The sequence below is a fragment of the Talaromyces proteolyticus genome (assembly GCF_021365285.1).
Source record: "Talaromyces proteolyticus strain PMI_201 chromosome Unknown BGW36scaffold_13, whole genome shotgun sequence".
Lineage (NCBI taxonomy): Eukaryota > Fungi > Ascomycota > Eurotiomycetes > Eurotiales > Trichocomaceae > Talaromyces > Talaromyces proteolyticus.
The window spans coordinates 665911-681020 of NW_025764289.1; the positions used below are offsets into that span (position 1 = coordinate 665911).

The window sequence follows — 15110 nt, forward strand, 5'->3', positions numbered from 1 at the left end:
GTTCTGCCTCGAGGCTGGAATGTCTGCTGCCATTTCCATCATGGCGTGTGTAACACTACAACCGTCTTGAGATATATCGTCGCGCTATTCCCACCAGTGCCTCCCCGGCTCGCCGACTGGACAATCTTTTTATCTTACTGGCGACTTGCCTGCACCCGTGATTCAGAATGACATGATTGGTTTGCCGGGCCATCCCGTTAGTGAACCAGATCGTCACAGTGTTCCTGTTCATCTGGCAGCCTGTCATTGAGCCGCTTTATAGTGAGGAGCGACGATCAGCCAACCTTTCATAGCTGCCGCAAATTCGACGATGCGGTGTCCATGGACTCTCCCCAGAATGAAATCGCCCACCACCCAGCGCCTGTAGGTAAAAAATTTCGTCGTACGCTGTCTTGTTTGAGTTGCCAGAAGCGCAAAGTCAAGGTATGTAATTCCTTTTATCCTGGAAGCACATCTAAATCTGTGTTCTTAATCGGACCAATGCTGACGAGGGCATGGGACTCATAGTGTGATCGCGTCAAGCCATGTCGAGCGTGTTGTATACGAGGCGCTCCCTCCGAGTGCGAATTTGGTGTGACTAAAAAGGATCGCCATTTCATGGACCAGTCCGACCTCATCGAACAACTACAAGCAAGAGTTAAAGAGCTGGAGAACAGGCTTCTCAAACAGACTGGAGAAGTCTCCACGGCGACTGACGAGTCTCCGTCATCGAATGAGAATTCTCCTCGCATAAACTTCGCTTCATCGGCAGAAACGAAGGAATTGACTAAGAATGTTGGGAAAACGACACCGGCTAATGTGGTACGTGTGAATAGAGCATCACGCAGAACAGAGAGAACTAACTAGGGTAGACGTATCGACCAACAGTACAGAGCTTATTAGCGTCATCTCCATCGCCTGAGAAAATCTTGATGGAGATTTTCGTCGGCGAGCTGATAAATGGCTTTTCTCCCGATCCGTCTGACATACACGGGCGCGTGTTTGATCTACGATCAGCGTCTGAGAAACGAATATTTTCCCCGCTCCTAGCCAGTGGATTTGGTGCAGCCTCATTGACATTCATCGGCCAGCGAGACCAACACCCCAAAATGATAGCCGCAGGGCATAGTCAATACAGCCGGACATTGAAGCTACTACAGTCGGCAGTAAACCATCAAGAAAAGTGCAAGTCAACTGAAGTCTTGACTGCCGTCGTTCTACTGACCATTATTGAGGTGAGTAACAAGACGTCTAGAATAATCACTTGACTCGGCTTACACAAGGGCCTAGGCATTCAAGCAGACCTCCCCTGGTGCCGTCATGAAACACCAGCTAGGTGGACTAGAATTGTTGCGCATACGAACCCCATACCGTCATCGATCAGGTCTTGAACAATCGCTCTATATCGACCTGCGTATGTTCTGGGTACGATTATGCTGAAATACCAGTTCGGAATTTCTTTCTTGGCTAATTATGTCGGACTGGTATAGGTAACAACCGCGATTGCAAGCCGACGAGCAACCTTTCTTGCCAACGAAGATTGGAAAGTTGTCCCCTGGCCTGAGAATGGCCCCCCAAAAGATATGCTTCATCTTCTCTTAGACGTGGCCGTCGATATTCCTGCATTTTTGGGTAAATACGATGAACTTAAAACAGCTTTGCGACGCGGAAAGCTACCAAAAGAAGAGCTTGCATGTACACATCATGATGTACAAGCCACGGCAAGGGAATTAGATCAACGGCTACAGCTCTGGCACTCACTATATGCCCTCTCTTACGAACACGGATTCATGACCCAGGCACCCGCGAACAGTATATCAGGGGATGATAAATTCCCTGTTCTAAAGTGTCACGATCTGTCTACAGGTGGAATCATTGAACCTACGATACTCATCTACCCTGATCTCATGCTCGCCGTTACAGTGTGCTTGCACCGAGCCCTCCGTCTCGTTGTAGCTGGGAATGATGACGATGGGTTAGTTACTGTCTTGCGACCCCATGAACGTTATCAGCTGGCCGTAGATATTTGTCGGAGTATGCGATACTATTTGCACACAGTACCCGGGTTTCTGGTATCACGCATTATGTTCGTCTTGCGCGTCGCCTTTGACACCTTTTCCGAAGGAATGATTGAAAAAAAGTTCGCGCAAGAGCTATTTTGGTACATTGGGAATAAATACAGGTTTCCAGTTTTCATGAATGAATGCGCAGAGTCTGCCACAGCTGTGAGAGCTGTTGATAATAGTGCCTCTGGTTGACAGGCAATCATTTACTGTCCACTTTTTCACTCGGGGAATGGTTGATGGGGACACTAGCGCTTCCCATTTCTCGGAATAGACTTAGCTCCTGGTTATATCATGCAATTAATATTAATGCACGCGGCTTGACTAGTACGTGCATTGATTAATTAACCTCTCAAATACTTTGTAGTAGTCTCGACTACAGAGACATCGGTTCGTGAGTCTCAAACCATACCCAATCATCCAAAACCAACCCACCGCCACCGCAACCTACAATGTAACGAGGCTCAAATCTTACATTATACATACAGGGAGGGTACGAATTTGATAGATTCGGCCAATATGTTCACGGTATCTATCTCAATGTTTATAGATATTTATATCTCGTTGGGCTACATGTATGTCCAAGTACAATTACGATATGAATTCATCAATAAGTCAATATGTTGCTGATTTTCATGTTCTGATCAAAGCAAATATACAGATGCAGCAACACCTTTCACCAGCAAAAAAGTCGTCTATGACGAAAGTGGAACGTTTAGTTGATGTTACTGATTTCGGAATTGCCAACATGCGGGTTAGACCTCATATTTTAGAGATGTAATCTGAATTTTGCTCGTTAGATCTGGAATAGCGCATCCTTGCTTCTGGATAAGCGTAAAATTTCCATTGAAATGATTTAGGTATATGTGAATTAATTGATGCTATGAAGTAATACATCAGCTCCACTGACAACATATTGAAGTTCGCAACACGCTAGATTTTTCAATCCAGCAAACCATTTGCATTACACTAGGCTGGTTATAAAGTTAACGAAGCACACTCAATTTTGATATTTTTTTGGGCTTTTTATTATTATTGTTTCTTATAAGTTCATAATTTTCTTCATTCCTTCAAGGCTAAATCAATAAATAAAAATACTATCAAGGATCCCTTACAGTGAAATTGCCATCATCGGCGCGGACCTGTCGGGTCTTAACCTCGCTTTGGCTCTTCACTGAGGAGGATTTAGTAACATTGCCATCTACGAGTCTCGCAACGAGTCCCTTGACCCTTGACATTGGCGGCGCAATTATGCTATCCCCCAATGCCCTCAGAATTCTCGATTCTTTGGGCATATAGGCTCTCGCCTTCGTCCGCATGTATTTGAGTTTGAAACTCTTGATTGTCGACAATTAACGACACGCATGTAGACACATTCGAGTTCGGCTCAGCAGAAAAAAAGGCTATAAGGCCTTGAGAGTCTATCGATTTGAGATTATCAATGCATTGCATCAACTTATTGAAGAGGCAGAGCGGATCACGATCAACTACGGAAAGAAGTTCTCACAGTTGACTCTGAGACGTCTGAAGAGAGCATCGTTACGTGGGAATTTACTGACGAAACGCGGGCATCTGCATCAATATTAGGTGGCGCGGATGGTATTCAATCCGAAGTCTAGAATTATCTCTATCCGGACCTAGAGCCAAACTTTACCGGTGATATAGGTGTGACAGCCGCCGTGCCTATAGCTCAACTTACCAAAAAGTTACTCTGCCCCAGTTACTATTATGAACAAGGAGCAGGGATCGTTTTTTATTGTGCAACAGCTCTATGATGGCAGCGATGTGTTGATTGGCAAAAAACAGCCATTTAAAACAAACTTATCAAGACAAGGCTGGACGGAGTTGCTCAACAATAACGACTGGTGTATCGCTTTCCTCCGTGAGGAAGCTGACAAGTTCCCCACCATTGTGTCAAATGCCGTGAGCAAAATATCCAAGAATAAGATCAACCTGTAGCCGTTTTATGTAGTTCCAAAGTTGGACAGTTAGGTATCGAGCGAGGGTAGAGGTGCTATTCTGGGCGATGCTGCACGTGCTATTCCGCCAACTGCAGGGTAGAGGGTGAACCAAGCATTTGAAGAGGTTTATACGTTTTCTGGAGTACTGGTACCAATCTTTGAGGCAGAACAAGGACACTAGCAAGACGATGTTAGTAGATGGACTGAGAGACTAGCAGCATGAAAGGCAGGCATGCATTGATAAAGTGTTAGGGTTGAATACGATGATTGAAAAGAGGAGGATGCCGAAGACCAATGCTCGAGAAGGGGATAATATTGAAAAGGACGAGTTCCATTTGATATGGCCGTATGATGTTGATTTTGAAGAGATGATGGATGAATGTGTCACATGATTCGTTGTATTGTCTGCGAAGCTTTGTGTGTATATGCGTATTTTTGACTTCTCCTGTACATTGTATTAATGTTGTCATTAGCATCTTGTTAGCAAGAACATAGCTGCATATAGAACTTCGAATCATGAAATGGATATGAATTTTCAGAACCAATGAAATAATCAGAATAGCCATCTACTTTAAGCATAGAGATGACTTTCATATCGGCGAGTGAAGATTGGATTTTATTTCATCATTGAATTGAATGAGTGTGAGGTCGACGAGGAACAAGCTTACCTTTGAGGATCTCGATCCGGTATCACATCCCCGGTATCATGTAAATTCTTTAAACCATCGGACTTCAAATACCGCAAGACTCAAAACTGACGGATGGAGAAAATTCAAGGGAAAATTATTTCAATATACGCCAAATTAATTCTTTTCTATTTATGTGCGACAACGGTAGCCAGGAATGCCCATGGCGACACCAGTTCCGAAGCGAGACCAATACGAGCTCGCCTCAATTGCTCAATATTGCTCAAGATGAGTCATACTCACATATCTCGGCAGATCGTATCAGAGACCTCGGGAATACAAAACTTGAGTATAGAATGTAATTGATATATCAGTATCTGAAATTCTAACATACGGGTGTTGTGATTCTTAGATCGATCAGGTTGGGACCCTCTCATGGCTCGCTCGACTTGCTCACCCCTTCAAATGTTACACATTCATATAATTTGTATAGAGTGAATTGCTCTAACGCGTACTCCATCAACAGTGGATTAAGTAACACCTGCATTCATTCTTATTCGTAAGACTCACAACCTGTTGACATATGTGGCTTAAAAGCAATAGTAGCTGGCGATTCGATCGGTCGCTACAACATGAAGGTTGAGAATGCTCTAGAATGATGCACGCCTCCTTAATCCTGAGCCTGTGGGTTAAATATACTAAAGATACTAATAGAAATACAATATGTAATAATTTCAATTATAGTTGCTGCTTCATTGAGGATGCCATAAGGGAAATTTCTTTTACGATATTGAGTAACCTCTTCCATGGAATATTTATGTCACTAATATTACGGCGATTCCTGGATGGTCAATGGAACATTGGAATTTCAAGTCCTCTCATATCCCTTCAAATAGCCATGTTCCGGTGACTATGATATTTGTTAAGAATCTGTGGGTGAATTTCTGAGTTTAAATCACATCCCTCAAGCATTAGAATTTTCACTCAAGTTTTGTTATATTTAAAGACTTAAATAACACCAATTGATATGATAATAGAGGATAAAGATTTCGATTTATTGTAGCGCAAAATTGAAATTTTACTAAGAAGGATTCTAAGTCGGGTAGAAATACAATGCGTAACGACTAACTCTAGTAACAAAAACCATAGCCATTTTGTCGAATGATTCCGTTTTTTAAGTAAACAGCAACAGGATTTATATGTGAATGAGCAATATCGATTAACTGAACCGGGAAATTTGAGAGAAACATCCGGAAAGCGAACCTCGGACGTAAACGCTGGAGTTAAGCGGCTGAAAAGGAGAGTCGAGGCATGCATTTTTATCGCATATGTAAATACTAGTTAAATGAATTCTTAATTCCACCGCGTACTAACATTGAAGTATTCTCAATTAGGTTTCACAGGTCTGCACAGATGGTGATATGAGCTTTGATGCAGGAGCGGAGGTGAATTATGGCATTTCAGCCGTACATTGCAGACTCCTGAAATATAAATTGTGCTGCGATTACATTAACATATGTAAATTACTTCATTTTATCAGTATTAGTAGAACCTAAAGCCCTAAATATTCCCATCAAGTATATGGGAAATGCCATCTTTCGCGATCATCCCCGGTCGTGCTTTGGACAGGAATGACCCCGTCATCCCCTGTCTCGGCTTGGAGCTCATGAGTAACAGTGGTGTGTATGGGATACCTGGCTTCGATGAAGATCGTCTCGCATTTCTAGATCATGCGTACAAACATGGAGAGACCTCTTGGGATACTTGTATGTAAACAAAACGTGTCATTGAAATGTAAGCAAATATTTGCTGAGTGATCCCACATAGCCGACAAGTACGGTGATTCCGAGGATCATCTGGGTACATGGATTGCAGAAAACCCAGAAAAGCGCATGAATACATTTTTCGCTACAAAGTTTGGCATGAAATCGAGTACTGTGGAGAAAAAGATCAATATCGATTCAACGCCTGAATACTGCCATGAAGCTATTGAATCGTCGCTGGAGCGCCTTGGCTTTCCCTATGTCTATCTCTTTTTCGTACATAGCCTGGATAAGGTGAAATCAGTTGGGAAAAAGGCCCAGACTATGGTTGAACTCAAGAATGCAAGCAAGATCAGATATCTAGGTCTGAGCGAATGCAGCGCAGAATCGTGGCGCCGTGCAGGTAGAGTACAGTGCATTTTGTCTGGATATCGAGTCTCCAGAAAGACAACTATTACAGAGAGCACGTGAGTTGGGAATAGCAATTGTTTGCTACGGACCGTTAGGAAATGGGTTTGTGGGTGGAGAATTGCGGTCGTGTGATGATGTTACCAAGCCTAGAGACTCACGTGGTGTGTTGCCATGGCTCTCTGGCGATAATCTCGACCATAACTTGGGCGGTTTCAATAGACTTTCGGACTTTGCTGAGGAGAAAAGAATCACCATGGGACAACTGGCACTAGCGTGGCTGCTTACACAGGGCGACGATATTTTCCTATCCCGGGAACGACTAAGGCTGAGTGATTAGAAGAGAACCTGGACAGTCTGAACCTCTTAATATCGCCAGAGGAGGAAAAGGCAATTCCAAAGTTGTCGTCATCCGTTGTTGGTGGTCGCTTCCAGAATATGACTGGATATGCCTTGGCGCATACTCCAAAGTTGCCCTCAATAGCCCTTTACGCAATTCATGTGATAGCAGATACATCTAACGTGTTCCCTCAATAGAGAGATAGATTTCACGGAATGGATGTTGTATTAATCGACACTTTAATTGATTTCCCCATCATGTACCAAAGCACTAAATAAGGTCGAATCAAGTCCTGGGACGGAACTTTCTGAAGGGTCAACGAAACTCTGCACGGGATTTGTGTCTAGTTTCGTTGTATTTCTGAAGTCGTCTAAAGCGGGTAGAGAAGGCAGCGTGTTTTGAAAATTAAGATTAGGCAGTATGTAATCCGAGAATTGGATAGACGGGTCCAAAGAAAGGGGGTTCTCGGATGTTGATGCATCTAAATGCAGATTATGCTGGACAGTATTATTCTGGAGATTCCCGCGTTGTTTCTTAGGGGAGTATGATTGCATATTTTCCATGTCGGTGCCGGATTTTATAATTGAGAGTGTACCAAAATAAGGAATCTCAAGTTTCAAGTCATCGTTCTGCTCTGTGCCATGTCCATTTTCACTCCACGTGAAATAATAACAGGCACCACTAGACGCGTCTGCTTCGATGCCGAGAAGCTCGCGCAGTGTATGTGCGAATTTCTGACTAGAGGTATCTTCACTGAATCGATTGATGATACTGTAAATTAAGCCTAAATCGTGTGGTCGTTGATGCTGTAAGACATTCACACTTGAAAGGCGATGTCCATCGAGGTGCGCCAGAATCAGAGTTACTGCAGCAGTGAAAGCCTTATGGTCAACGCCGCGATAAGATGGCACGTGGTGAAAACTCCGAAGGATTAAAAAGCGACAAAGTAGTTCGCGACTTGCTGACAAGGCAGCTGATTTGCTGTATGCATGATCAATCAAACCCGATGTATCGCTGGAAATCGAACTGATGGTTGATTGGGTATCGGATGTTCTGAAAAGATATGGTTGATGTAAAAGTACCAAAATGTAATGCTGATGTGTTTGTGTATGGAGGATTGCAGTCCTTTCCATGATGTCCACATCTGCAGTCCGGTTGTCAAGAGTCGGTATCACCCACCATTCTAGCGGTACGGACTTTGCTGCCTGCTTCATTTCAGAATCAATAGCTTGAGTCACAGCATAATCATCATAACCATGATAGTAAGCGAAGCCTCTAGAGCTCTGGCGTTGCATGTTGATATTTCTATCAATGATGCGACCAATGATAGCGGTATGGATTCTTTCCAACCGTTCACACGGTAACTTCTCAGACAGAATCTTCTCTTTAGCGAAGGAGTCATCACAGCTATTGCACGGCAGTGCAACCATAAGGGAGATAAGTCGATCACTAGCATGGAGTCGAAACCACATATACTCAGCCCTGTATTCTCCCTTTGCCATAAAAGGAAGATTCATACGCCGTGCGACACCCAGAGCGCGACGCATCAAAAGCCATGCAGCCCGAGGGTTACCTGTGCTTATATGGTACCCAGCTTCAAGCATATAAGTTTCTAGCCCTTCGAGAGATTCCATGAGCGTATCATGGGATGTAACGTAACGAGAGGCAATTTCAACACAGCGTTGAGCAGCATCTGTAGTAGAAGCATTCAGGAAAGTTTGCATTTTTTGAATCGAAATCTTGTCCAGATGCTGCAAGCAGAGCGCGAAATTGATGAGCCTTTGTGCAAAAATGACGGGCGGCGCTGTTGATGGAGGTGGTTGAACCGCCTGATCAAGTTGCTCCTTGGTTATTTGGGATGATTTTAGCTTCTCATATGGCTGACGAAAAGTATGGAATGGCAATTGGAAGAATTTGCACAGCTGTATAAGATTTATAATAATAGCTCGACTTGGGAGAAGGGACTCGAGGTGATTACTCAGAGAGCAGCTTTGATTGAGTAGTTGCTGACCGGGTGACGAAATAGATGGCGAATAAGTGTAACCATCTGGGGGATTCCAATTACTCCTTTCCCGAATCAACTGGCCGACTAAATCTTCAACATATTCAATGCGTCTCCCAATGTTCTCACAGCTGTTACTGTCGATTTCTATAAAGTCTTGGCTGATGCAACGCAACCCACGGCGCTGGCATGAGTTACATTCCGAGCCGGAGTTTGGTTTGAACTCACAACGAATTTTGCGATTCTTACACTCCCAGCAACTGAAGGTGCCTTTGCGTGTCTTTTGCCGTTTGAAGACAGGCTTCTGGGCGACCACTAAAGTGGTGGGTGGCGAGAATTGTGAAGACATATGTACGTTAAATAAGGAAGAAACATGCGGCTTCCTCAGCTTGTTCCTCACAAACTCTTCGGCAGGTTGCGGAGACTCGATCTAGTCTCCCCACCACGCCAAGGCTTACCGTACCCTCCTATCTCTCCGACAATCCCAATCCCCCACTGTCATATGAACAATGATCCCATTAACAAGCCTTTGTAGACGACTAGAGGATTGGAGTTAGTTAATTGATATTCAATAAAGATAGAAGATTAATCCCAGTACAGTGGAGGGGGCCGGGTCATCTGCAGCGAGCGGCGAGCCATTTTCCTTCAACAGCGAACCAAAGCCCCTTTTCTTTCCCTAAGATTTTGTTTACGCTCTCTGGCGAGGTCTACCCTCAGAAAATCACACCTTTATGACTCTAGACTACACCAGGATCGATCAAACAACACTTTCGGACAAGTGAAGGATCAAGAAATACAACTGTGGGCTTTTTCCCGAGGCTACAGCCTGGAAACATTTCGTATAGGCTGGCAGTTAACTCATGTAGCTATGACAAAGTCGGTTATGCGGTAAGGCCCGGAATATGTACCTAATTGTATTTGGAAGATAAAGGATGTTCCTCTAGCTATTTGTTACATAATATGGACAAAGTCAATTACAACCTACCAACATTAACGACACACAAGAAAATTGCGTTTATGAGCTATAGAAAGCCAATTTGACCCCTGGAGATTAATGTCACGACGTAGCAAGTATTACCGGTGACGTATGTTAGATGAGCAGTGCATGATTGTTTGCTTTGTAGTGACGAACAAGACAAATATGGTCCGATCAAGCAAATTTATCAAAAGACTACCGTTTCCTTGGCTATTATTGTATAAATGGTAAAGATACTGTTGACGGAATCTCCCTATCACTTTCATTATTGCCATTGCAAAATAGAAATATATAAAGTGCCATAAGTCGAGGTTTGACTTTGGGAGTCGGCTCATTGTTACGAATGACAATAAGTTTCATTGCACCCGTTCGAATAAACCTTTATTTTGAGAGCCTTTTGTGTAATATTCGAACTTTCTAATACCATTATTTGAATTGCCTAAGATAATAGTAATGCATGTAGACACTAAAAGATAGATGTGGTTGCCTGCATGTAACCCATAGAATTCGTCGCCACCACCACAATCATGTTGATGCGGATTTAGAAGTCTCCTTCCATGTTTGTTCTCATAGTAGTGTGATAAGGCATATCCTAATTACTAGAGGTCAAATATCAAACATCATAGAGACCCCAAACTAGTGTCTTTATTTCATAGACCGTTATAACTTTTTCAAAATGTGTCAACATTCAATCCTGGTCTTTTAAAAAGCCAACAACATAAAGAAGACAGGGAAGAGAACCGATCATTCAGACCTGTCTGCCTTTGCTGCTTTCCAAATATTCTTAATTTTAAGTAGTTAATCGATTAGATTCTTTCTTAATTTGATCCTGAAACACCAGCTAAAAAAGAAAACAATCAACACACTGAAGAAAGACCACGTTTTGAATATGGCTACGGAAACAATAAGCCAAGTTTCTCAATTCGAGGAAGTCTTGACCAATGACATAGTGTGATTTTTTTTTCGTATTTATCAGTCATCGAAATACTCTGGCTAACAAGTATAAATATTAAATATAGGACGGGTACGGGGTGGTGGTTTTGGATGAATATAAACCATCTAAAAAATTAAACGAAAATTCTACGATAAAATCCATCCGCCGAAAGCTACAGTTGAAGATGGAAGGTGACAAAAAAAAGGCAACGATCGAGGATTTCGTTCTATGGGCGAGCTCAAAATGAAATTGCCGAGAAGTCCACTGAGCAACAGAAAGAATTTGACGTGAAGCTTTCTAAGGATATTTCACAGCTTCGCAAAGAACTTGAACTGAAGTATTCAAAGGTTCAAGCGAAACAAGACAATACTATATCACGCCTTGAAAAGATTGAAAACAGGTGGTTTTGGGTTCGTGCTACGGAACTAGAAACAGTCAATAAGAAATTTGACACAACAGCACGTACCACCTCTACCGATGACAGAGAGAGAAAACATTTGTACACGGAGGCGATATTTTACTCGATCTCGAAACACCTGACTTCCTCAGAACGACCTATAAACCTCTATTTGAGCGCGCGTCATGGGGCTTTCAGCAGCTATATAGGCAGTCGCCATTGAAAGAGGCTCTGATTAAGAAGGTTCAGATGGAGGTACTTAACGCTCTAAATATAAGAGCTAATTTGGAAGTCTCAGCCATTTGCAAGGGCTTCCAACTTCATCTTTCTTGATCAAAATATGCAAGTTAATTGTGGACAAGTGGATGGGCTCACTTGGCCAAAATTGTGTCTATTTGGAACAAGATATCAAGAGAGAATACGAAGGTCTTATGAAGCTTTATCAAATTGAAGAGTACACGAACCATACTTATTTCATCCTATGCTCTTCTTTTCGTCTTCACGTTTCTAAGTAACACCTTCTTATTCAAGGCTAACTTGTGGGTATATTGTTGGATAAATATAGTTGAGACATAGGTGACTAGTCTTAGTTCATGCTAGCTTTAGGATACATACAAATTTGACCCCCAATCTGTATACTATAATACAGTTGTATTTATCAGATAAAATCCTGCAACCTATCATAAGGTGGATGAAAAACGCTCCGTTGTGTACAAATATTTGTGATGAGGAGCAACCGTAAGAAGTTCAACTACTGGTTCACAAACCCTAGATTTAATCAACGCTATTTCTGAGCCAGTGGTCGAAGCTTTCCATCAATTCTTGGAAATTATGAGGTACGAAGCCTTTCCAGAAAATAAAGGGATAACTTATGATTCATAGGAATACTTATCGAGATTCAGAGAAAAGTTACTCCAGTCGGCAAAAGATGATGCACTAAAGTCCCAGTCGACATAATCCAAAAAGTCTTCGTGAATCACACCTGCACGTGCAATGGGCATGGCTTCTGAGTCAAGAGGGAAATGAGAATTTTGCTGTTGACTTTCATTAGAAACAGTTTCCTCTATCGTCGATTTCTCTCTGATGCTTAACGCCTTCTCCCTCAGTCGACGCACGAATGGCCATTTTGGTCCAAGGTCAGCGATAGCTTGGAAGGACTCAACCAAGGTTATGTAATGATTAACAAGGTTCCAAATGTAATCGGCATCCTGAACAGCCGGATTAACGCACATATGCCAGAGTATATATATCACTGCGTGGTACTGGGTGTACGAAAGAAATATCCAGTGACAGTGAGATAACAGCTCATCTTGCAGTAAGATATTAGATACTTCCAGTACCTTACAAGCTAACACGAGGCTATGGTCCGTACTTCCAGAAGCAATTGTTTTGTCGTTTGTTTCGCAGGCGGTAGACTGCTGTTCATCCAAGAATTTCATTTTCGAGATAAGGACTTTTCCGATGTAATAAGCACTCCGTTGTGTTGGGATGTTTATATCGCAAATAGGAAGATAAATTCGTTCCAAACGATTTAAAAGACAGCCCAACTGTTTCCTCTTGTCTATATCGCTGGGTCCAACGCTACATCGAAAAGGACGCGTGGCGGGTAAATATTCGCGAAACGCGCTACTGGCCTCTGTAATGATCACAAAACTGGTCATATCACAGAATTCTTTGCGCGGAGGAGGAAGGGTTTGTGAATGGATAGATATATCAGCATCATTTATGTGAAGAGGGTATTCCGTGTCGCAAAATCCATACGATGTGCAGATGGAGATTCCGTGGTCCTCAGATGCACGATGATCGTTATTTACGATTTGCCACCATAAACGCCTCCGAAGTTCTGATTCTAACGGTGGTAGATTAAAGTTCTTCCCGTCTCGATGAAGACCTATCGATTGCGCCAACCGAGCTGCAAGGCTAGTAAGTGTCCAGCTTGAGCGGCCTTTATTGTGAACTCGAGCGCTCATCTAAGAGAATTACTTCAGCAGCAGTTAGGGAACTGGAAAGTGGCATTTGGCTTACCAGAAACATCACAAAGGCTTGTAAAGAAGTCACAGTTGGTAACTCTAAAAAGGAGGCTCGACTTAAGCATTGTTCGATCCCTTGTTGAAATCGTCGCAATGCAGCGTGTCTTTCCTGCCCGAGCACACGTCCAACACTCACTGGGTCTAAGCTACTAGTGGCACAGAAGTAAATTGCAAACATAAGAGCGTTGAAATCGTATGGCACATTCTTCAAGTCTTTTATTGCAGCAAACAACATCGACTGGACAGTGGGAATATGCAAGACTTTAATGTGCATGTTTACATTGGTTATGTATGCCTGCCAGAGTTGCGAGACTTCACGCTGTGATGGATGCAGGGTGACAATATCTATTGCACACTGCCCGGAGCCAAAGAGTATTGTGTCAACATTGATAGAAGACGACTTGCTATCGTTGTTGGTGTCGGTATTAGAAATTTTGGGGCCACCAATGGCTGACTGCAGCTCTTGTTCCTGTATATAGTTGTAAATCTCTTGCATGAGTTCTGATTGAAGTACAACTAACCTTTTCAAGAACACGTGATAACAGACGGTCGTTGATGTATAGACGGTCCGGCAAAAGTAACCCTTTGCTGGTAACACCTGTAGGCCCGCTGGACGGACGTCTAGCAGGTGGAAGAGTATCTCTCAAAGTCGATTGATGTAGGGGGTTTTCTGGCCGCTCATTGATACTCCTGAATTTCTTCGGTGAATTTGCATCATTCCTGGCGGGAATTTGTCCTTCCGCCAGTGCGGTAACGGCCCTCTCTAGTTGGGTCAAGCGAGTCGAGATATCTGTCACTACGACCTTCTGTTGCTGCCGCCTCTTGGCACGCTCTGGACCTGGATACCTGCACAGAGTACCCAGTCGTACACATGACGCACAAGGTGTCCGCTTATCGCAGCGGATCTTGCGTTCGTGGCATTTCAAGCAAGAACGTTCTACATTGTACCGACGGAGTGCCGATCCACGGGGGGGTGGGAATGCATCGGAAATATCTTCCATGGTTGAAGTTGAGGAAGTGAAGATACTTCTCAAGAGTTCATGGAATTAAAGGCACGGCGAATCGGCCGTTCGCTGACTTCCGAACAGCCGAACAGCGGACACCTTGCCTTTTGCGGTATGTGGGCCCAATGCCTCATTCAAGAAGTTGATCATTCTCGACCCTGGTTGATATGCTGCTTGTCTAATCTACCTCTTAAAGTTCATGGTTAAAGTTGTAAAATAGTATTGAAGACATCGTGTTAAGTCGTCTTTGGTATAGCTTATTGTACTGTGGGGCTATCTTCACGTGTGATAACGTTGCTTTCAATGTTAGATTGTTCAAATTATGCACAACTTAAACATACCTAAGATTAATCTTTAACTGGCACATATACACCAAATGATGCCTACATTTAACCAATCGACGTCTGTCTGAAAGGTATTTATAACCTTTTAGACTTATGTCCTGTGATATATTTAATTTTGTTTTGAATTTATATTATTACCGAGCGAAATGGTTTTAATTTTATCTAATGTAGACGACCTCTGAAATATATGTATTTAGTCATTTTTATTTATATAGCTTTGAACTAACTGCTTATGATGAAACGGAGATAGTTACAAGATAATGGAGCTCATATTGGAACCTTT

The 15110-nt window shown here is 42.9% G+C and overlaps 5 protein-coding genes across 5 annotated transcripts; 3 read left to right on the forward strand and 2 right to left on the reverse strand.

Annotated features, from left to right (window-relative positions):
- Window positions 1-321: 321 nt before the first annotated feature.
- On the forward strand, window positions 322-2237 carry BGW36DRAFT_432474 (putative C6 finger domain protein; the record flags this gene model as incomplete). The annotated part of the gene is made up of 5 exons (XM_046221142.1): window positions 322-423; window positions 508-801; window positions 852-1214; window positions 1270-1404; window positions 1470-2237. The coding sequence occupies 5 exons, from the start codon at window positions 322-324 to the stop codon at window positions 2235-2237; spliced, it is 1662 nt and encodes a 553-aa protein (XP_046066877.1).
- Window positions 2238-3580: 1343 nt separating this feature from the next.
- Window positions 3581-4229, forward strand: BGW36DRAFT_439937 (uncharacterized protein). The gene has a single exon (XM_046221518.1). The coding sequence runs from the start codon at window positions 3771-3773 to the stop codon at window positions 3999-4001; it is 231 nt and encodes a 76-aa protein (XP_046066878.1). The 5' UTR covers window positions 3581-3770; the 3' UTR covers window positions 4002-4229.
- A 1984-nt stretch (window positions 4230-6213) lies between these two features.
- Window positions 6214-7337, forward strand: BGW36DRAFT_465567 (NADP-dependent oxidoreductase domain-containing protein; the record flags this gene model as incomplete). The annotated part of the gene is made up of 4 exons (XM_046222305.1): window positions 6214-6395; window positions 6457-6800; window positions 6853-7132; window positions 7180-7337. The coding sequence occupies exons 1-4, from the start codon at window positions 6218-6220 to the stop codon at window positions 7335-7337; spliced, it is 960 nt and encodes a 319-aa protein (XP_046066879.1). The 5' UTR covers window positions 6214-6217.
- Window positions 7338-7379: 42 nt separating this feature from the next.
- Window positions 7380-9491, reverse strand: BGW36DRAFT_432476 (uncharacterized protein; the record flags this gene model as incomplete). Its single annotated transcript, XM_046221143.1, has 1 exon — window positions 7380-9491. One exon carries the CDS (start codon window positions 9489-9491, stop codon window positions 7380-7382), a length of 2112 nt encoding a protein of 703 aa, XP_046066880.1.
- Window positions 9492-11926: 2435 nt separating this feature from the next.
- On the reverse strand, window positions 11927-14507 carry BGW36DRAFT_420172 (fungal-specific transcription factor domain-containing protein). Its single transcript, XM_046219490.1, has 3 exons — window positions 14001-14507; window positions 13475-13948; window positions 11927-13419 (listed from the first exon to the last, which is right to left on the reverse strand). The coding sequence occupies exons 1-3, from the start codon at window positions 14478-14480 to the stop codon at window positions 12319-12321; spliced, it is 2055 nt and encodes a 684-aa protein (XP_046066881.1). The 5' UTR covers window positions 14481-14507; the 3' UTR covers window positions 11927-12318.
- Window positions 14508-15110: the final 603 nt, after the last annotated feature.